At 37.9% G+C, this 23,397-nt stretch overlaps 1 protein-coding gene across 3 annotated transcripts in view; it reads left to right on the forward strand.

Annotated features, from left to right (window-relative positions):
- LOC309857639 (ankyrin repeat domain-containing protein 26-like) overlaps positions 1-11,734 on the forward strand; it is a 31,681-nt gene extending 19,947 nt beyond the window's left edge. Inside the window, exons 5-7 of one of the 3 annotated variants that reach the window (XR_014307822.1) lie at positions 4,690-4,785; positions 9,726-9,771; positions 10,868-11,734. Coding sequence is in view for 1 of the 3 variants with exons in the window: in XM_082750361.1 (XP_082606487.1) it covers positions 9,726-9,771; positions 10,868-11,001 (180 nt within the window). In the remaining 2 variants the exon portion in view is untranslated. The remainder of the gene's footprint in view (positions 1-4,689; positions 4,786-9,725; positions 9,772-10,867) is intronic. The other 2 variants (XR_014307821.1, XM_082750361.1) reach the window with 2 other exon arrangements.
- The last annotated feature ends 11,663 nt before the right edge of the window (positions 11,735-23,397 follow it).

Consider the following 23,397-nt stretch of genomic DNA (forward strand, 5'->3'; position numbering starts at 1 on the left):
TGCTGAGCATTTTTATGACCATTACTTTGAACTCTTATTCAGGTAGATTACTTATCTCTGTTTCATTTAGCTATTTTTCTGAAGTTTTGTATTGTTCTTTCATTTGGAACATATTCCTCTATCTCCTCATTTTGTCTGACTTTCTGTGTTTATTTCTGAAATTGTATTCAACGTTTTTCCTCTTTAAAGTATGTCACTTTGAACAATGAATGTTAGGTATAAAGTCAAGGAAGAAGAAACCATTTCTAAGTATTGTCTGATCATTTTTCTTGTTGGAGCTGTGGTGGAGTAGGTGGCAGATGACATTGCTCTTCTTTTTCTGAGTTGAGAACACAGGAGTCAGGCAGATGGAGATAAGCTTAGTAACTGTAATACATACTAACAGATTGGAGGATGTGGCTTAGGTATGTAGCCACTGCCAACTTCCTAATACTTTACTCCTTTACTCCAAATTAGGCACTTCCACACACAGTTGTAAATGGAAGGAAGAGATGTTTGATGCCCATCCCACAAAGATGAAAGCAGACCTCAATTCATGTTACTAGGGCAGGCATAGCTTTTCAAATAAAAGATCTGGAAGCATGTAGGCACTGCTTAGTGCCTTCTCCCAAATTCACCCATTAGGCGAATCTCTCTTCCTGTCATGAAGAAGGTAGAGAAATGTTCTCACATGGAAATGAAGGTTTACCTATAATTTCCGAGTGGATTTAATTTATAATTAAAGTTAATCGTGTCTTTTGTACATGTGAACTAATGGGAAGGCTAGATGGCAAAGAGAAATCTGTTCAGTGTTTTAGACTTTGCAATAAATAGCTCACAACATAGGTAACCATTTGTTGATTGACTTTGATAAACCAAGTTTTATTTGAAGGAAATGAATAATTCTTTTAAGGAAGAATTTCCTCAGGTTCAGGTTCTTTGGTTCAACCAAAGATTTTCTCCTTCAAGTTCCCTGTCCTTTCAAGTTAAAAAAATTTTGCTTATAAATTGAGCATATTGACTGTTACTAATAGGAGTTAAGATAACTACTCGTCCTTTATTTTTGTTCATGACTGTAAAAATTTATAGTTTAGTTAGAAAGCTGTTTTCTGTCTAATGCCTTAACTTTATGGAGCCACAGAACAAAGTTTTATGTATTCATTTTCTCTGATTTCTGGTTAAAAATGCATGTATTTCCTGAATATGAGGAAGTAACTAAAACACATTCCTGGCCTGCAACTAGGTGGTTTTTTGACCTCAGGCAAACTACAATCTCTCTGAGGCCTTTTTGTCTCTTATGTGAAATTAGGGATGTTGACTAAGTTAGTGACTTTTATACCTCTGGGGAAAAATTGTTTTTTCCAAAGAATAGAACTTATCTTTTTTTTTTTTTTTTTGCATTAAACTGTATTATATAAAACACAGACAAGTAGAGCTGTTTAGCTAAATGCGAGATAAGACTACACCTGTAGACTTCCTTGTCCCTCAGTCCTGCTGTGTCCCAGGAGACCCTTAGATTTCTATGAGCCATAGTTTGAAAACTAACATTTATGAGAAAATCCTTCGTTAATAATTCTTTGAATTAAAATTTGCTGATACATTGCATGTTGTTTTTCTGTTTATAATTTTTTTATCCTCCTATTTTTTGGATAAATGGAAAAGTATAAATAAAATTGCAAATGGGTTCTCCTTATTAGTGGACTTGAAGCTATTTCCACCTTCTAAACACAGTTCTCACTTGGAAATAAAGGTCGCAGAAGTAAATATTTAGGAAAAGACAATAACATCACATTGGTAATTCCTTAAGTCATGTCATATGAAAAAGTGTCTTATATTTTACCTATTATTTATTAATGCTTTATAAAATTGCTTCAATAAAAGTTTCTCCCATCAAGTGGTATTGATTTATTAATTTTACAAGGCTGTCTAGTAATGTTGTCATATTATTAATTTTATAAGGCCTGAATATAATGTTATTGTCATAAAGTGTTATGATTCCTCAAAAAATTAAAAATAGAAATGCAGTACCATTCAGCAATTCCACTACTGGGTATTTATCCAAAGAAAATAAAAACACTAATTTGAAAAGTTATGTGCACCCCTATGTCTTTTGAAACATTATTTACATTATTTACAATAACCAAAGTATGGAAGCAACCTCAGTGTCCATCAATAGATGAACAGATAAAGAAGATGTGTGATACATATACAATGAAATATTTATTCAGCTATAAAAAAGAATGGGATCTTGTCATTTGTGACAACATTGGTAGACCTAGTATTTTGCCAAGTGAAATAATGCAAAGAAAGGCATATACCATATGATTTCACTTCTGCATGGTATCTAAAAAACTAAACTACTAGTAGCCTACTAGTGACTGGAAGCCTTACTGATAACATAAATAGTTCATTAACACAGTTTTTTTTTTTTACATTACATGTATTATATACTATGTTCTCATAATAAAGCTATATTTAAAAAAGTTATTGAGAAAATACACTAAAATACTGTATCAAAAAAAGTCCATGTGTAAGTAGAGTAGACCTGCACCCTTCAAACCCATGTTGGTCAAGGGTCAGCTGTATATTACAAGTATTCTCATCTAGAATTTTCTTACTTAGAGCTTTCTTATAAAAGGTACCCTCTCATTGAATGCTCAAAATGGGGTCTAATGTAGGGTACCGAGGGGTGCCTGGGTGGCTTAGTTGGTTAAGTGACTGCCTTCAGCTTAGCTCATGATTCCTCAGTCCTGGGATAGAGCCCCATTGCAGGTTGTCTGCTAAGTGGGGAATCTGCTGTTTCCTCTTCCTCTGCCTCTTCTCCCACTTGTGCTCTCTATATCTCATTCTGTCTCAAATAAATAAATCAATAAAATTGCTGATATAAACATTGGGCTGCAGATGCCTCTTTGGATCAATATATTTATATCTTTGGGGTAAATACATAGTGGTGCAATTGCTGGGTCATTGGGTAGCTCTATTTTCAGCTCTTTGAGGAACCACCATACTGTTTTCCAGAGTGCCTGCACAAGTTTACATTCCCACCAACAGTGTAAGAGGCTTCTGCTTTCTCTGCATGCCTGACAACATCTGTTGTTTCCTGACTTGTTCATTTTAGCCATTCTGACAGGTGTGAGGTGATATCTCATTGTGCTTTTGATTTATATTTATTTCCCTGGTGCCAAGTGATGCTGAGCATTTTTTCATATCTGTTGCCCATTTGTGTGTCTTCTTTGAGAAATGTCTGTTCATTTCTTCTACCCATTTCTTGACTGGATTGTTCTTTGGGTGTTGAGTTTGATAAGTCTTTATAGATTTTGGATACTCGCCCCTTATCTGATATGTCAATTTCAAATACCATTTTCCATTCTGTAGGTCATCTTTTAGTGTTGTCAGTTGTTTCCTTTGCTATGCAAAACCTTTTTATCTTGATGAAGTCTTTGTTTCCCTTGCTTTTGGAGACGTGCCTAGCAAGAAGTTGCTTTGGCCAAAGCCAGAGAGAATACAACCTGTGTTCTCTTCTAGGATTTTGATGGGTTCCTGTCTCACATTTACGTCTTACATCCATTTTGAATCTTATTTTTATGTGTCATGTAACAAGATGGTCCAGTTTCATTCTCCTGTTTGTGGCTGTCCAGTTTTCCCAACACCATTTGTTGGAATGACTGGCTTTTGTTCCATTGGACATTCTTTTCTGCTTTGTCACAGATTAGTTGACCATAGAGTTGAGGGTCCATTTCTGGGCTCTTTGATCTATGCGTGTGTATTTGTGGCAATACCATACTGTCTTGATGATGACAGCTTGGTCATAGAGCTTGAAGTCTGGAATTGTGATGCCACCAGCTTTGGTGAACCTTTTCAACATTCCTTTGGCCATTTGGGATCTTTTCTGGTTCCATACAAATTTTAGGAATATTTGTACCAGCTCTGAAAAAATGTTGATGGTATTTTGATAGGGATTGTGTTGAATGTATAAATTGCTCTGGGAAGCATAGACATTTTCACAGTATTTGTTCTTCCAGTCTATGAGCATGGAATGTTTTTGCTATTTCTTTGGGTCTTCCTCAGTTTCTCTCATGAGTGTTCTATAGTTTTCAAAGTACCAATCCCTTGCCTCTTTGTTTGGGTTTATTCCTAGGTATCTTAATGGTTTTTGGTGCAATTGTAAGGGGCTTTGACTCCTTAATTTCTCTTTCTTCTATCTCATTGTCGGTGTATAGAAATGCAACTGATTTCTGTGCATTGATTTTATATCCTGCCACTTTGCTGAATTCCTGTAGAACTTCTAACAATTTTTGGATGGAGTCTTTTGAGTTTTCCACGTAGAGTATCACATAATCTGTGAGGAGTGAGAGTTTGACTTCTTCCTGATTCAGATGCCTTTATTTCTTTTTGTTGTCTGATTGCTGAGGCTAGGATTTCCAGTACTAGTTGAACAACAGTGGTGAGAGTGGTCATCCCTGCCGTGTCCCTGACCTTAAGGGTAAAGCTCTCAGTTTTTCCCCATTAAAAATGATACTCACTGTGGGCTTTTTGTAGATGGCTTTTATGATATTGAGGTATGTTCCCTCTATCCCTGAACCATGAATAGTTTTAATCAAGAAGGGAAGCTGTACTTTGTCGGGTGGTTTTTCTGCATCTATTGAGAGTATCATATGGTTCTTATCCTTTCTTTTATTAATGTATTGTGTCACACTGATTGATTTGCAGATGTTGAACCACCCTTGCAGACCAGGAATAAATCCTACTTGGTCACGGTGAATAATCCTTTCAATGTACTGTTGGATCCTGTTGGCTAGTATCTTGGTGAGAATTTTTGCATCCGTGTTCATCAGCAATATTGGCCTGTAATTCTCCTTTTTGTTGGGGTTTTGTCTGGTTTGGGGATCAAGGTAATGCTGGCCTCATAGAAAGAGTTTGGAAGTTTTCCGTCGTTTTTATTTTTTGAGACAGCTTCAGAAGAATAGGTATTAATTCCTTTTTAAATGTTTGGTTGAACTGTCCAGGTTTTTCTCTTACCATTTCTTCCAGATTGTCTAATTTGTTGGCAAATAGTTGTTTATTATACATTCTTAAAATTGTTTGTGTTTCCTTGGTGTTGGTTGTGATCTCTCTTCTTTCATTCATGATTTTATTAATTTCGGTCCTTTCTCTTTTCTTTTTGCCAAGTCTTCTCAGGGGTTTATCGATCTTATTACTTCTTTCAAAGAGCCAGCTCCTAATTTTGTTGCTATATTCTACTGTACTTTTGGTTTCTATTTCTTTGCTTTCTGCTCTGGTCATTATTAATTCTCTTCTCCTGCCAGATTTAGGCTTTCTTTGCTGTTGTTTCTCCAGTTCCTGTAGGTGGAAGGTTAGGTTGTGTATTTAGGACCTTTCTTGTTTCTTGAGAAAGGCTTGTATCACTCTATACTTCCCTCTTCAGGGCTGCCTTGGCTGCATCCCAAAGATTTTGAGCAGTTGTGTATTCATTTTCCTTTGTTTCCATGAATTCTTTTACTTGTTTGTTAATTTCCTGGTTGACCCATGAACATTCTTTAATAGGATGCTCTTTAGCGTCCATGTTTTTTAATTTTTCCCAAATTTCCTCTTGTGATTGAGTTCAAGTTTCAAGGACTGTGGTCTGGAAATATGCAGGGAATGATCACAGACTTTTGGTACTGGTTGAGACCTGATTTGTGACCCAGTATGTGATCTCTTTTGGAGAAAGCTCCATGTGCACTGGAGAAGAATGTGTATTCTGTGGCTTTAAGATGGAATGCTCTGAATATATCTGTGAAGTCCATCTGGTCCAGTGTGTCATTCAAAGCCCTTGTGCCCTTGTTGATCTGCTTAGATGACCTGTCTATTGCAGTGAGTGAGGTGTAAAAGTCCCCTACTATTTATTGTATCATGCTCGATGTGTTTCTTTAATTTTGTTATTAGTTGGCTTATGTAATTGGCTGCTCCCATGTTAGGTGCATAAATCTTGACAATTGTTAGATCTTCTTTTTGGAGAGACCCTTTAATTATGATAGCGTCCTTCCACATCTCTTATGACGGCCTTTGGCTTAAAATCTAATTTGATAAAAGGATTGCCACCCCAGCTTTCTTTTGATGTCCATTAGCACAGTAAATGGTTTTCCACACCCTCACTTTCAATCTGGAGGTGTTATTGTGTCTAAAATGAGTCTCTTGCAGACACCATATTGATGGGTCTTTGCTTTTTTATCCAATCTGATACCTTGTGTCTTTTGATTGGGAAATGTGGCCCATTCACTTTCAGGCTAACTATCGAAAGATATGAATTCAGTGCCATTGTATTACCTGTAATGTCATTGTTTCTGTATTTTGTCTCTATTCCTTTCTGGTCTATGACACTTTGGGTCTCTCTCTTTGCTTGCAGGATTCCCTTTAGTATTTCTTGAAGGGCTGGTGTGGTGGTCACAAATTTTTTAATTTCTGTCTGTCCTGGGAACTCTTTATCTCTCCTTCTACTTTGAATGACAGCCTTGCTGGTAACATATTCTTGGCTGCATATTCTTCTGGTTTAGCACCCTGACTATACCATGCCAGTCCTTTCTGGCATGTCCTGAGCTGCTTTCTGGATTTTCTCTTTGTCTCTGAAATTTGCAAACTTCACTACTCTATATCAAGGTGTTGGCCTATTCTTATTGAAATTGAAGGGGGTTCTCTGTGCCTCCTGGATTTGAATGACTTTTTTCTTCCCCGGATTATGGAGGTTCTCTGCTGTAATTTCTCAGGTACACCTTCTTCCACACCCACTTTCCTCCTCTTCTGGGATCCCTGTTATTCTAATATTGTTTTGCTTTATAGTATCACTTATCTCTTGAATTCTCCCCTCCCCTTGAATTACTGATCCAGTAATTGTTTACCTCTCTTCTTTTCTCAACTTCTTTATTCTCCATTATTTTGTCTTCTTTGTCACTACTTCTCCTTTCTGTGTCATTTATCCTAGCAGTTAGAGCCTCCAATTTTTAAAATTTGAAATAGCTAATATTTATTAGTTAATTATAGCTCAGTAAGTCTGTAAAAGATAAGTAGGGTTTTATTTCTCCATTACCCATTATGTACGTGATGAATTTTTTAGAATTTCTATTCAATTAGCTGATATATGATATATGTTTCAGATATAGTGTTCAGTTAACCATCTGTTGTATGTAATACCCAGTGCTCTACACATCACATGCCCTCCTTCATGCCCATCACCCAATTACCCCTACCCCCATCCCACCTCCCCTTCAGCAAACGTCTGTTTCCAATAGTTAAGAGTCTCTCATGATTTGTCTCCCTCTTTGATTTCTTCCATTTAGTTTTCCCACCCTTCCACTATGATTCTATGCACTTTTTCTTATATTCCCCCTATGTATGAAACAATATGATAATTGTCGTTCTGTGATTGACTTATTTCACTCAGTATAATACCCTCCGTTTCCATCCACATCAATGTAAATTGTTGAGTTTATCCTTTTTGATGGCTTTGTAATATTCCATTTGCAATATCCCACATCTTCTTAACCCACTGAGCCACCCAGGCGCCTGGTAGCCACATCTTCTTTATCCATTCATCTGTTGATGGACATTTGGGCTGTTTCCCCAGTTAGTCTATTGTGGAGATTGCTTCTATAAACATTGGTGTCCAGGTGCCCCTTCAGATCAGTATGTTTGCATCTTTGGGGAAAATACCTTGCAGTACAATTACTGGGTCATATTTTTAACTTCTTGGAGAACCTCCATATTGTTTTCAGAAGTAGAGCTTCCATTTTTTTTATTGCATCCCCTTAATAACCTTTTGATTTCAACTTGGTAATATTTTTGTTCTTTTATTTCTCCAGAAGAAGATTCTCCAGTGTCCTTTGTGCTTTGTTCAAGCCCAGCTAGTATTTTTATACTTGCTATCCTAAACTCTAATTCTGCCATCTTAGTTATATCCATACTGATTAGGTCACTGACAGTCAGTAGTACCTCCTGTTCTCTTATTTCAGGTGAGTTTTTCCATCTAGTCATTCTGTCTAGAGAAGAATAGAAAATGAAGAGAACAAAATACTAAAATAACAACAACAACCCCAGAGAAATATAATCTCTATCAACCAAATCTCTATAATCTCTATAAACCAAAATAAATAAATAAATAAAATAAAAATTTAAAAAGTGAGAATATAATCAGATGATGAGAATAGAGCAATACACTAGATTTGGGTATATTTTGGTCTGTTTCTTAGAGGAAACTACATCCCAAAATTGTAAAGAAAGAAAATATATATATATGCGAAAATAAAGTTAAGCACTATGAAAGGATAGAATGTAACTATAAAAATTACAATTAAAAATGTTTAAAAAACCTGAGTTGATAAAATGAGAAATTCATTGAAATGGAAAAAGATAAAGAAAATTAAACTTGAAAGTTTAAGGAGCCATGGATTCTATATAGTATTTTCCCCCAGCACTAGAGTTTTGCAGTTGTCTGTGATTCCTTAAACTTGATCTTAGCGGGAAGTTCTTGCTGCTTTTCTGGGGGAGGGGCCTGTTGTGCTAATTCTCAGAGGTCCTTGCCCTGATGGTATTGCACTGCCCTTGCCAGGGGTCCAGGCTAATTTAGGGCCTCCAGATTCCTCTTTGTGGCTTTCGTTCCCTGACGGTTTTCCACACTGCTTGAGAGGATTAGAATGAAAATGTGAGCCTCCCAGTGTCCAGCCCTAGAGCTGAAAGCAGGCACCCTCCACTCTTCAGTGTGCCCTCACAGAGGAGCTGTCAATCACTCTCGTCTCCCTGGTTTCTGTATGCACTCTGTGTACACCCAGGCTTTGAACATTTTTATCTCAGCCATGCAACCCCCTTTGGAGTTTCTAAACTTTGCAGTCTCCTGTGGCTGCATTCATGCCAGTCCTCTGGGGGAAGGAGGAGGTCTTGCCCTGGTTCTTCTGCATGTTTGGCCCTGTTCTGAGAGTGGTTACCCAATGGGCTGGGGTTTGTGATTAATGGAAACACTGAGCTGAAAGCCCCCTCCTCTGCTCTTTGATTGCAGCTGGCTTCCCTGCTGAAACTCCTGGGAACTCTCCCATACTCAGGCACCCCATTCTGTGTGACCCTGGGGATCCTGAGATCAGGCAGTTCTACCTAGGATTCTACCCCACTTCTCCACCTGAGTGCTTTTCAAGCAGGGATGTCCCTCACCGGATTAGACTTATAAAAGTTCCTGTTTCACACCACTGCTGTATCACTTTCTGATAAGCAGTTTATGCATCCCCCCCAACAGTTTATCTTCCCATGTATCCCCTTCGATTCATTTCTCCATCCCACACCTCCTACCTTGCAGAATGTGGTCACTTTTCTATTTGTAGAATTAGAACAGTTCTTTTCTCAGATCTCAGGTTGAGTTCACAGGTGTTCAGAATGATTTGAAAGCTATCTAGCTGAATTCCAGGGACTGGACAAAACTATGGCCCCCTATGCCTCTGCCATATTCCTCTTCTCCCAGAAATTATATATATTTAATAGACCAATATTACTTGTACTTTTTATCAGATTTCTCTAAATAGTGTTACATCTCTTTCTTCCGTTACCTAAGATTAAAATAAGTAGGGATTTATTTTATTTATGTGATTATCTTTCTATTTAAGCAATCCCTAACTTAATTTTAGTCTCTAATAGTGCTATTTTAAGTTCACATTTCATAAGCTATATATAATTCCTACAATTATGGGTCTTGTTTAACTTGAACATTATAAATATTTGACTTATTTCAGATGCAGCAGGAGTTGGAAAAAAATATAACTAGAGAACTAGAAGAAGGTATGTTGCCAAATTTCTGAATTAAGATGGTCATTGATTTCTGAAATATCCTATGAATGGTAAATCCCTTGTTTTCTATTGTTTGGATAACAATAGGTACTATATTAATTTTTTAAATATATATCTAATAAAAATATAAAACATAAACATAATGAGGAACATACTTATTCCTCATTTAGTCATCGTTTTTCAGACTTAAAAAAAAATCTCCAAATGTCTATTTATCTGTTATTTCAAGCTGTAATCTTCCTTCACTTCTGCCATCCCTCTGGAACTGTCAACCTGAATATGCGGGCTTTCTTAAATCCTTGTTTCTGCTAATGATATAAAACCAAAATTAAAAAAAGAAAAAAAGAAAAAAGCAGTCTTGTCTTAGGTGATACTTAGTTAAGCAATTATGGTTCAAATGACCTTTACTTGACAGGTGACATTTAAACATCCAGCCGTTGATTTTGTCATTGATTTACCTTTTGCCATTGGGTAAAATTCCAAGCTCCATACATGGAATAAAAACACCCAAATCAGTTTGGTTCTTGTCAGCTTTTTCAGCCTTCTTTACCGCTAACATTTACCCTACTCTGCTGCTTTGCTCTTGCACCTCTTCAGCATTGACTACTTGCAATTCCACAAGTGTTCTTCCACACTCTCTGTATATGTTCTTTGTAAATGCGTCTTCCCTCCACCTGGCATGCTTCTTCCCTGTCCTTCAGATATCAGCTTACATATCCCCTCCACCAAAAAGCAGACAATATTCATAGAAAACTAGGATTTTCCTTCTGTGTGTTCTTCTGTTCAACTCTGAAAATTGCCTGTTTGATTTTTCAGTCTGTTGTACATGATTGTTCACGGGTGGGCTCTGTTATCATCTTGTAATGAGAAAAACAGAAGCTCTGATATTTATCCACAATAGCAATTACCTCAGTGGGCAACTGTGAGCAAAATATATTTAAAAGTAATCTTGTATTTTATATTGTAGCTGTATTAGATGTTTTTCATTCTTCATAACACTCATAAGGCTTCAACTTTGTTTTTTTTACTAACATTTAGTTAAGAATGAAGTATTTTAGATAAAGACTGTAATTCTTTTTCTTTTCAGGTTTTGCTGTATTGGAATCAGGCTCATCTGGTGGGGCCACCTCTTTAGAATCTACTTTTGAAAGACATATAAATTGTGATGACGTTACTGAAATCACACAGAGAGTACTCAGAGTTTCTGAAGAAAAAGTATAGCATCTGAAACATAAATAGTAGAAATTTATTTTCTGGATGGTTATAAAACATTTTAATAGTTTCCTATTAAATGGATGATATGCACAAATCTTTCTTAAAGGAAAATATTTTTGGATCATGTGTGTAATGAAAGTTTATATAATATTTTAAGCTATATTTCTTGGTAGCTAATTAACTTTTAAACAGATTTTTTTAATATGGAAATCAGCATTATTGGGTTTTACATGCTTCAGGCTGCCCAAATGCCAGCTTTCTAAACAGCACCCAACCAACCAAGTTTTCATGAATACTTCAGTCATGTTAATTGATAACTTTTTGGTATTTTCCAATTTTTATTACTACATATGAACCTAGAGATTTAGACAGACATTAATTTTAAGACAGAGAGTCTTAAAATTAGAGGAAAAAAATAACTTTTACCCCAGAACCATTTGCAAGACAATTGTTAAATTATGCCTGATTCCCATAGCATTTATATCCTACAAATCAGTACATTCCACATAACTACTGTACAACCTTGTCAATCAGACAATTCTCGTACAGTTGACCCTTGAATAATTGCAGGGGTTAAGGGCACTGACCATTTGCAGTCAGTAATATGTGAATAACTTTCGACTCCCCAGGCACTTGAGTACTAATCTGCTATTGACGAGAAAACTAACTTTTACAAAAACAGTTAATTAGCCTGTGTTTTGTTTGTTATATGTATTCCATATTATATTTTTATAATAAGCTAGAAAAGAAAGTGTTATTAAAATCACAAGGAAGAGGGGGACAAAATGGCGGGGAAGTAGGAAGAGGTGTCTTTTCAGCCTGTACCCCAAAGTGAGCTGATTACCTACCATAGAACTCTGATCACCCATGAAATCAGCCTGAGATCAGAATTATACACGTCTGGATCTCTACAGGGGCAGAAGACGCCAGTGGGCAGATAAAGCTGAGTGGGAAAGTTGGACTGATATGGGAAGATAAACAAAAGGGGGAGGGAGCCACCAGAGGCGACTGGTTGGAAAGTAATACCCCAATCAAGCAAGAGTGCCCTGCGTCTGGGGTCCAGCATTAACTTAGAGACTGGTTGAAAGCACTCCAAAAGAGCAAAGAATTGTGGGGGGAAATTGTCGGAATCGGGGTTGCTAGGGACAGGGGCTTAAGTCCCCAGTCCCAAGACTGCCTCCACTGGTTCTAAGGCAGAGAGAGTGGGGAGGAGAAACCAGCTCTTGGTCCCTAAGCCGCCAGCGCACCTGAGAACCATGGGGTCCATTTCCTGTGAGGGGATGGGAGCCACACTGGGAGGCAGAATGCTGAAACCCTGCTATAGAGTCTGAGATACTCCCCTGAGAGAGATACAAAGGCCCAGCCAGTGCTCTTTGATACCCACCATTGTTTCAGACCAAACTCCCCCCAGAGAGGTTCACGGAGGGCCCAGCCAGTGCTCTTTGATATGCGCCATTGTTTCAGACCAAACTCTCCCCCCAGAGAGGTTTGTGGAGGGCCCAGCCTGGTGCTTTAGGACCTGCACCCCATTCTCAGAGCCTGAGACCCATGGGCGACCCACAGTCTCCCCTGAAATTGGTGTGTGCAAGCAAGCCGGGCGCTCTTAGATGCAGAAAGACCAGGCACTCCCAGCCTGGGCCAGCGGGAAAATCTCAGTGTGCTATTGCTGCTTGGAACCTCTCTGGTGGTCTGGAGCTGCCCAGACAGCTGCCACTGCCTTGGCTTTGGGTACAAGCAAAAGATCTTATATCCCTAGGGACCGCGACTTAGAACCTGCTCTGCCAGCAGCCAAGGGGGAACTTATTTAGGCTCTGCAGCCAGACTGAGGCTTCTCTCTGAGAGGGAGATCAGGGTACGGTTTGCTTTCCTGTAAAACTACAAAAACCATCAAAAGCAGTCAAAGTGAGAGAAAAAAAAAAGTGCACAAACATAAGAACCGCCAGAGAACAAAAGCCTGAAAAAAAAAAAAAAAACAGTTTCCTCAGAGCCCACCCCCTTGAGGGCAACGGGAGGACTTAACACAAGGAACAACATTGACTGAAAACCCACTTGGCAGACCCTTCCCCCAGAAAACAAACCAAGAAAGAAAAAAAGAGGGGGGGAAATAATACAAGAGAACAACCACTAACTCATAGCAAAACTTTTATTTTTCACTTGTTCCCACTATTCTGGTTCATTTTTGTATACATAGGTAATTTTTTTAAACCTATTTACCATCACAGCGAGCTGTACATCAAATTTCATAATAACCTTCTAACCTGAACTTTTTGATACATACACCTATGTTTTCCTTTTGCATTTCTATTTTTTGAATTCTTTTTTTTTTAATTTTAGTTTAGCTTAGTCTAGCTTATTCCTTTTTACTTTTATCTTCTAATATTCATACAGAGTTAAACTTCAAAGTAAGTTTGAATCAATACTGCCTTTCCCCAATCAATACTACCCCTATAGGTAAACCAATTTTTAATTCCCCTTTATCTTAGGAAAGTTGAGTCCTTTAACAAAGATATCAGGATACATCCAGGAAGAATCAAAACAAACTTCCTCACACACACTGAGAATTTATAACCACTCTCCCATCTTTTTCTTCCACCAGTGTTTCTGTGTTTTTGTGTTTGTCCTGATAGCATATAAATCTTACACTTGGGGTTCCTTTTGATGAGGTTCTTCCTTTATTTGCATATATATATTTTTTCTCTTGTCATATACTTGTATCAGTCTTTTTGTTTGTCTGTTTTTGTTTGTCTACTTCATAATTCTTACCTTGGGGCCCATTTGTGCTGAACCTTCTCTTTCATCTTCCCTTTCTTTTCTGTCTCTCTCTCTCTCTCTCTTTTTGCTTTTCTTCTTTTTTTTTTCTTTTCTTTTGTCTCTCGTTTGGGTGGGGAATCTTGATTACTCAGAAGTGTTCCAGGGTGCACCTTGACTGCACCACAGTCGATACATCCAGCTACATCTGTTCAGTCATCTCCCACCAAAATGATTAGGAGGAGGAATGCCCAATAGAAGAAAAATACAGAGGATGGACCTTCTGCAACAGAGCCAACGGCTATCAACATAGACAATATGTCAGAAAGAGAATTGAGGCTAACAATTATCCAGGCAATAGCTAGGTTGGAGAAAGCCATGGATGACCAAACGGAATTGATTAGGGCCAAGCTGAAAGCGATGGGAGATGATGTTCCCAATGTTAGGGTGGAGCTTAAAGCTACCAGGGAGGAGGTTCACAATGCTCTCAATGAGTTCCAATCTAATCTAAATTCTCTCAAAACTAGGGTAACTGAGACAGAAGATAGAATTAGTGATCTGGAGTACAAACAGAGAGAAAGGATCAGGAGGAAGCCTGGAACAAACAGCTTAGAAACCATGAAAACTTCATCAGGGAAATAAATGATGCCATGAAGCGTTCCAACGTCAGAATTATTGGAATCCCTGAAGGGAAGGAGAAAGAAAGAAATCTAGAAGATATAGTGGAACAAGTCCTTCGTGAAAATTTTCCCAATTTCGCGAATGGAACCAGCATTCATGTACTAGACGCTGAACAGTCTCCACCCAAGATTATACATTCCCAAAAAAATCACGACACCTGATACTCAAATTGAGTAATTATAATTGTAGGTATAATCTCTTGAAAGCCGCTAGGTCAAAGAGGCTCCTTACTTACAGAGGGAAACCCATCAGAATAACGTCAGACCTGTCCACCGAGACCTGGCAAGCCAGAAAAGGCTGGCAAGATATATACAGGGCACTAAATGAGAAGAACATGCAGCCAAGAATACTTTATCCAGAAAGACTGACATTCAAAATAGATGGAAAGATAAAGAGTTTCCAAGACCGGCAATGCTTAAAAGACTATGCAACCACCAAGCCGACACTGCAGAAAATATTAAGGGGGGTTTAATAAAAGAGTAAAAATACTAAGAATAGCATTGAACAGAAATATAGAGACAGTCTACAGAAAGAAAGACTTCAAAGGTAACACAATGTCAATAAAAACGTATCTATCAATAATCACTCTCAATGTGAATGGCCTAAAGTGCCCCTAAAACGGCACAGGGTTGCAGATTGGATAAAACGACAGGACCCATCTATATGGGTCATTTTGAACCTAAAGATATACCCAGACTGAAAGTGAAGGGATGGAGAAGCATTTTTCATGCCAATGGGCCTCAAAAGAAGGCTGGGGTAGCGATTCTCATATCAGAGAAATTAGACTTCAAACTAAAGACTGTAGTCAGAGATAAAGAAGTACACTACATAATCTTTAAAGGGACTATCCACCAGGATGATCTAACAATTGTAAATATCTATGCTTCCAATATGGGAGCAGCCAATTACTTAAGAAAACTGTTAATCAAGATAGTCATATTGATATGAATACACTAATCGAAGGAAATCTTTTTTTCTTTTTTTTAAAGATTTTATTTAATTATTTGACAGAGAGAGATCACAAGTAGGCAGAGAGGCAGGCAGAGAGAGGAGGAAGCAGGCTCCCTGCTGAGCAGAGAGCCCGACGCGGGACTAGATCCCAGGACCCTGAGATCACGACCCGAGCCGAAGGCAGCGGCTCAACCCACTGAGCCACCCAGGCGCCCTAATCGTAGGAAATCTTAACATGCCTCTCTCAGAAATAGACCGATCATCGAAGCAGAAAATCAATAAAGAAACAAGAGCATTGAATGACACATTGGACCAAATGGACCTCACAGATATATGCAGAACATTCCACCCTAAAACAACAGAATACTCATTCTTCTCAAGTGCACATGGAACCTTCTCCAGAATAGACCACATACTGGGTCACAAATCAGGACTCAACTGATACCAAAAGACTGAGATGATTCCCTGCGTATTCTCAGATCACAATGCTTTGAAACTGCAGCTCAATCACAAGGAAAAAGTTCAGAAGGAACTCAAACACCTGGAAGCTAAAGGCTACCTTGCTTAAGAATGCTTGCATCAACCAGGAGATCAAAGAAGAACTGAAACAATTCATGGAAACCAATGACAATGAAGACACTTTAGTCCAAAACCTATGGGATACAGCAAAGGCAGTCCTAAGGGGGAAATACATAGCCATCCAAGCCTCCCTCAAAAAAATAGAAAATCTAGAATACACCAGCTGTCTCTACACCTTAAAGAATTGAAGAATCAACAACAAATCAAACCAACTCCACACATAAGAGGGGAAATCATCAAGATTAGAGCTGAGTTTGATGAGGTAGAAACCAGAGATACAGTAGAACATATCAATGAAACTAGAAGCTGGTTTTTTGAAAGAATAAGATCGATAAACCATTGGCCACACTAATCCAAAAGAAAAGAGAGAAAGCCCAAATTCATAAAATTATGAATGAAAAGGGAGAGATCACTACTAAAATCAAGGAAGTAGAAACAACCATCAGAAGTTATTATCAACAGTTATATGCCAATAAGCTTAGCAACCTAGATGAAATGGATGCATTCCTGGAAAACTATAAACTCCCAAAATTGAACCAGGAAGAAATCGACAACCTGAATAGACCGATATCTAGTAACGAGATTGAAGCAGTGATCAAAAACCTCCCAAAGAAAAAGAGCCCAGGACCTGACGGATTCCCTGGGGAATTCTACCAAACTTTCAAAGAAGAAATAACACCTATTCTCCTGAAGCTGTTTCAAAAAATTGAAGCAGAAGGAAAACTTCCAGACTCTTTCTATGAAGCCAGCATTACCTTGATCCCCAAACCAGGCAAAGACCCTACCAAAAAGGAGAATTTCAGACCAATATCACTGATGAATATGAATGCTAAGATTCTCAACAAGATCCTAGCCAACAGAATCCAACAGCACATTAAAAAGAGTATGCACCATGACCAGGTGGGATTCATCCCTGGGCTACAAGTATGGTTCAACATTCGCAAATCAATCATGTGATAGAACAAAGTAATATGAGAAGAGAGAAGAACCACATGGTCCTCTCAATTGATGCAGAAAAAAGCATTTGACAAAATCCAGCATCCGTTCCTGATTAAAACGCTTCAAAGCATAGGAATAGAGGGAACATTCCTGAACCTCATCAAATCTATCTATGAAAGACCCACAGCAAATATCATCCTCAATGGGAAAAAGCTTGCAGCCGTCCCGTTGAGATCAGGAACAAGACAAGGATGCCCACTTTCACCACTCTTGTTCAACATAGTATTAGAAGTCCTAGCAAAAGCAATCAGACAACAAAGAGAAATAAAAGGTATCCAAATTGGCAATGAAGAAGTCAAACTCTCTCTCTTCACAGATGACAGGATTCTTTATATGGAAAACCCAAAAGACTCTACCCACAAACTACTAGAACTCATACAGCAATTCAGCAACGTGGCAGGATACAAAGTCAATGTGCAGAAATTAGTGGCTTTCTTATACACTAACAATGAAAATATAAAAAGGGAAATTAGAGAATCTATTCCATTTCCTATAGCACAAAGAACCATAATATACCTGGGAATAAACCTAACCAAAGAGGTAAAGGATCTGTACTTGAGGAACTACAGAACACTCATGAAAGAAATTGAAGACACAAAAAGATGGAAGACCATTCCATGCTCTTGGATCAGAAGAATAAACATTGTTAAAATGTCTATCCTGCCTAGAGCAATCTATACTTTTAATGTCATTCTGATCAAAATTCTACCCGTATTCTTCAAAGAGCTGGAGCAAATAATCCTAAAAATTTGTATGGAATCAGAAGAGACCCTGAATCACTAAGGAAATGTTGAAAAACAAAAATAAAGCTGAGGGCATCATGTTACCTGATTTCAAGCTTTACTACACAGCTGTGATCACCAAGACAGCATGGTACTAGCATAAAAACAGACAGACAGACCAGTGGAACAGAGTAGAGAGCCCAGCTATGGACCCTCAACTCTATGATCAATTAATCTTCGACAAAGCAGAAAAAAATATACAGTGGAAAAAAGACAGTCTCTTCAATAAATGGTGCTGGGAAAACAGGACAGCTATATGTAGAAGAATGAAACTCGACCATTCTCTTACACCGTACACAAAGATAAACTCAAAATGGATAAAAGACCAATGTGAGACAGGAATCCATCAGAATCCTAGAGGAGAATAGAGGCTGTAATCTCTTCTTTCTCAGCCACAGTAACTTCTTTCAAGATATGTCTCCAAAGGCAAAGAAAACAAAAGCGAAAATAAACTTTTGGGACTTCATCAAAATCAAAAGCTTCTGCACAGCAAAGGAAACAGTCAACAAAACAAAGAGGCAACCCACGGAATGGGAGAAGATATTTGCAAATGACATTACAGACAAAAGTTTGATATCCAGGATCTATAATGAACTACTCAAACTCAACACACCTGAAACAGGCAAACATATCAAAAAATGGGCAGAAGATATGAGCAGACACTTCTCCAGTCAAGACATACAAATGGCTATCAGACACATGAAAAAGGGTTCATCATCACCAGCCCTCAGGGAGATCCAAATTAAAACCACATTGGAATTTCACCTTACACCAGTTAGAATGGTCAAAATTAACAAAACAGGAAATAACATGTGTTGGAGAGGATGTGGAGAAAGGGAAACCCTCTTCCACTGTTGGTGGGAATGCAAGTTGGTGCAGCCTCTTTGGAGAACAGTGTGGAGATTCCTCAAGAAATTAAAAATAGAACTTCCCTATGACCCTGCAATTGCACTCCTTGGTATTTACCCCAAAGATACAGATGTCGTGAAAAGAATGGCCATCTGTACCCCAATGTGTATAGCAGCAATGGCCACGGTCGCCAAACTGTGGAAAGAACCAAGATGCCCTTCAACGGATGAATGGATAAGGAAGATGTGGTCCATATACACTATGGAGTATTATGCTTCCATCAGAAAGGATGAATACCCAACTTTTGTAGCAACATGGACGGGACTGGAAGAGATGATGCTGAGTGAAATAAGTCAAGCAGAGAGAGTCAATTATCATATGGTTTCACTTATTTGTGGAGCATAACAAATATCATGGAGGACAAGGGGTGTTAGAGAGGAGAAGGGAGTTGGGGTAAATCGGAAGGGGAGGTGAATCATGAGAGACTATGGACTCTGAAAAACAATCTGAGGGGTTTGAAGTGACGGGGGTGTGGGAGGTTGGGTTACCAGGTGGTGGGTATTATAGAGGACACGGATTGCATGGAGCACTGGGTGTGGTGAAAAAATAATGAATACTGTTTTTCTTAAAATAAATAATTTAATAAAAAAAGAAAAAATCATAAGGAAGAGAAAATACACTGACAGTACTGTCATGTATTTATTGAAAAAATCTGCATATAGCTCCACCCATTCAAACTGTGTTAACTATACAATTTTTAAGATTTTATTTATTTATTTGACAGAGAGAGAGACAGAGTGCAAGTAGGCAGAGTGGCAGGCAAATGGAGATGGAGAAGCGAGCTCCTTGCTGAAAACAGAGACTGATACAGAACACCATCCCAGGACCCTGGGATCATGACGTGAGCCCAAGGAAGTTGCTTAACCGACTGAGCCACCTAAGCATTCTATATGTTCTATCATTTAATCATTTAATTCTCATGCTCTTTTAACTTTTGTCACTTGTCTGTAATATCCTTTACAGCAAGGAAGGTCCCGTTCAGAGCCATGTATTTAATTCCGATGTTGTGTCTCTTAGTCTCTTTCAGTTTTGAACAGTTCCTTAGTCAGTCTTTCCCAGATTTTCATGACATTTAATTTTTTGAAGAGTTAATTCCAGTAATGTAGAATGTCTTTCAGTGCAGGTTTTTCTTATGTTTCCTTATGATAAAATTGAGATTAGGGATGCCTGGGTGGTTCAGATCATGATCCCAGGGTTCTGAGATTGAGTCTTGCATCGAGCTCTGAGCTCACTGGGGAGCCTGCTTCTCCCTCTGCCTGCTGCTCCCCCTGCTTGTGTTTTCTCTCTAATAATACTGAGTTTTCCAAATACTATTTTAATTGATTAACTCTCAATGATTAAAATATTTCCTATAATGATCTTGCAGATACTTTTTAGATTTATTCCCAGTTATTTAATACTTTTGATCCTATTATAAATATTATTTTAAAAAGTCAATTTCATTTCCTGTTGCTAGGTTATAGAAATAAAATTATTTTGCATATTGAGCTTAGATTCACCTATCTTGCTAAACTATCTTATTACATTGTTTCTCACAGTTCTGGAGGCTGGGAAGTCCAAATTCAAGGCAGTAGCAGATTCAGTGTCCAGTGAGGGCCTGTTTCCTGGTTCATGGATGGTGGCCTTCCTCCTGTTTCTTCGTACTGCACAGGGCCGAGGGAGCTCTCTCAGGACTCCTTTATGCGTACACTAATCCCATTCATGAGGGTTCCACCTTCACAGTAATCATTTCCCAAAGTCTCCACCTCTAAATACAATTACATTGAACACTAAGATTTAACACACTAATTTGGGAGCTTTGGGGACAGAAATATTCAGTCTGTAGCAAGGCTGTTCCTTGTTCTTTGCCAGGTAGACCTCTCCAATATGGCTTTTTAACTCGTGAGGCCAGTAATGAGAATTTCCCTGCAGAGAGGGCTCAGTGGTCTTTTAAGGATTTCACCTGCTTCAATCAGGCTTACATAGAATAATCCCTTTTTGATTAACTCGAAATTAACAATTAATTATATCTGCAAGATTTCTTTACAGTTGCCATGTTCTGATGACTAGAGTCAAGTCACAGATCTTGGCTACACTTAAGGGAAAAGGATTATAAAAGGTGAGAACACCAAAGAGCATTTATTATGGGGTCACCGAGGGTCTTTATTTTATAATTATATTAACAGATCCCTTATACTACTAGTTTTCTAAGTTTTATAATGGATGAATGTTGAATGAATGTTTCTTTTGCATATATTGAGATAATTGTTTTAATTTGTCAATGTGTTGAATTACATTATGTGCTCATGTTAAACCAACCTTGCATTTCTCAGGGAAACTGAATTTCATTCATTTCCTTGTGATTTCATTCATTTGTTTCATATATTGCTACTATTGATATGCTAATATCCTAGTGAGGAATTTCTCCTGTCCATGGATAATGTTAATACAAGGAATTTTGAATACATTTAACTCAATTTACTTGGCTTCAAACTTATGTGTATTGTTGCTTTGTGTTTTCTGTCTTGTATCTTTAAAAAATAATTGACCATTTTTATAACTTTTATATGATACTCTCAATGTTCATTTAAGTTGAACTATGTATTTAGTTTTTTTCTTCTTTCTTACATCTCAGAATTTCTTTTTGGGATTATATACATACTTTATGTACATACGTTAGGTACATACATCATATACATACTTTAAAATTTTCATAATGAGAACTGCCAGGTAATGAACCTCTGCTTAAAAATGTCTTTATTGGGCATCTGGATGGCTCAGTTGATTAAATGTCTGGCTTTGGCTCAAGTCATGATCCCAGTGTCCTGGGATTGAGCCCCACTTCAGGCTCACTGCTCAGCCTGGAGTCTTCTTCCTCTCTGACTACCCCTCCCCACCACTTGTGCTCCCTCTTTCTCTTTTCTTCTCTCATTCTCTTACAAATGAATAAAATATTTTTAAAAATAAGTATATGTCTTTATTTCCTCTTACTTTCGATATACATTTTCACTGCATAGAAAATCCTAGGTGAATAGTTATTTTCTTTAATCATACAGAAAATGTCATTACACTGCCCTTTGTCTTTCATAATTGCTCTTTAGAAATCAGGTGTCTACCTGTTTCTCCTTTGAACATAATCTATTCCCCACTCTGCTCCTTTTTCCCACAATTTTTGGTTACTTTAAAGATTTTACTTATGGGGAAATTTTTTTTTTTTTTTTGTTTACTGCAGGTATGCTCTTATGTGTCTAGATTTGGGTGTCTTATTATTTATCTTAATAATGATCCATAATTAGAATTTCATTTAAAACAGCTCCAAAAACCATGATATAACTAGGAATAAGCCTAACCAAAGAGGCAAAGGATCTATACTCTAGAAACTACAGAACATTTTTGAAGGAAATTGAGGAGATGAAATCACATCCTATACTCATGGATTGGAAGAACAAACATCTTTAAAATGTTTGTGCTGCCCAGAGCACAATTTACACTTTCAATACAATCCCTATCAAAATATCATACACATTTTTCACAGAGCTAAAACAAATAATTCTAAAATCTGTGTGGAACCAGAAAAAAACCCAAATAGTCAAAGGAATGTTGAAAAAGAAAACCAAAACTGAGGCATCACAATGCCTGACTTCAAGCTATATTACAAAGCCATTGTCATCAAGACAGTATGGTATTGGAACAAAAGCAGACACACAGCTCAAAAGAGCAGAATAGAGAGCCAAGAAATGGACTTTATGATCAACTAATCTTCGACAAAGCAAGAAAGAAAATCCAATGGAAAAAAGATATTTTCTTCAATAAATGGTGCTGGGAAAACTCTACAACCACATGCAGAAGAATGAAATTAGACCATTCTCTTACAGCGTACACAAGGATAAAATGGATGAAAGACCTCAACATGAGACAGGAATCCACCAAAATCCTAGAGGAGAACATAGGCAGTAACCTCTTTGACACTGGCCACAACTTCTTTCAAGATGCCTCTCTAAAGGTAGGGGAAACAGAAGCAAAATGCACTTTTGGAACTTGCACCAAGATGAGTTTTTGCACAGCAAAGGAAACAGTCAACAAGACTAAGAGACAATCCACAGAATGGGAGAAGATCTTTGCAAATGGCATTTTAGATTAAGGGCTGATATCCTAGATCTATAAAGAACTTCTCAAATTCAACACCCAAAAACCAAACAATCCAGTCAAGAAATGAGCAGAAGACATAAACAGACACTTCTGCAAAGAAGACATCCAAATGGCTAACAGACACATGGAAAAAATATTCACTAGCCATCAGGGAAATTCATATCAAAAACCACAATGAGATGCCACCTTACACCGGTTAGAATGGCCAGAATTAACAAGATAGGAAACAAGTGTTGGTGAGGTTATGGAGAAAGGGGAATTCTCTTGTGCTGTTGGTGGAAATGCAAGCTGGTACAGCCACTCTGGAAAACAGTGTGGGGGTTCCTCAAGACGTTTAAAGTAGAGCTACCCTGTGACCTACCAATTGCACCACCAGGTCTTTACCCCAAAGATAAGGATGTAGTAAAAAGAAGGGGCACAGCACCCCAATGTTCATAACTGCAATGTCCATAAGAGCCAAACAGTGGAAGGAACCATGATGCCCTTCAACAGATGAATGGATAAAGATGTGGTTTATATATACAATGGACTATTACTCAGCCATCAGAAAGGATGAATACCTACTTTTGCATTGACATGGAACTGGAGGGGATTGTGCTAAGTGAAATGAGTCAGGCAGAGAAAG

This window comes from Mustela nivalis (assembly GCF_964662115.1).
Source record: "Mustela nivalis genome assembly, contig: HAP1_SCAFFOLD_1008, whole genome shotgun sequence".
Classification (NCBI taxonomy): domain Eukaryota; kingdom Metazoa; phylum Chordata; class Mammalia; order Carnivora; family Mustelidae; genus Mustela; species Mustela nivalis.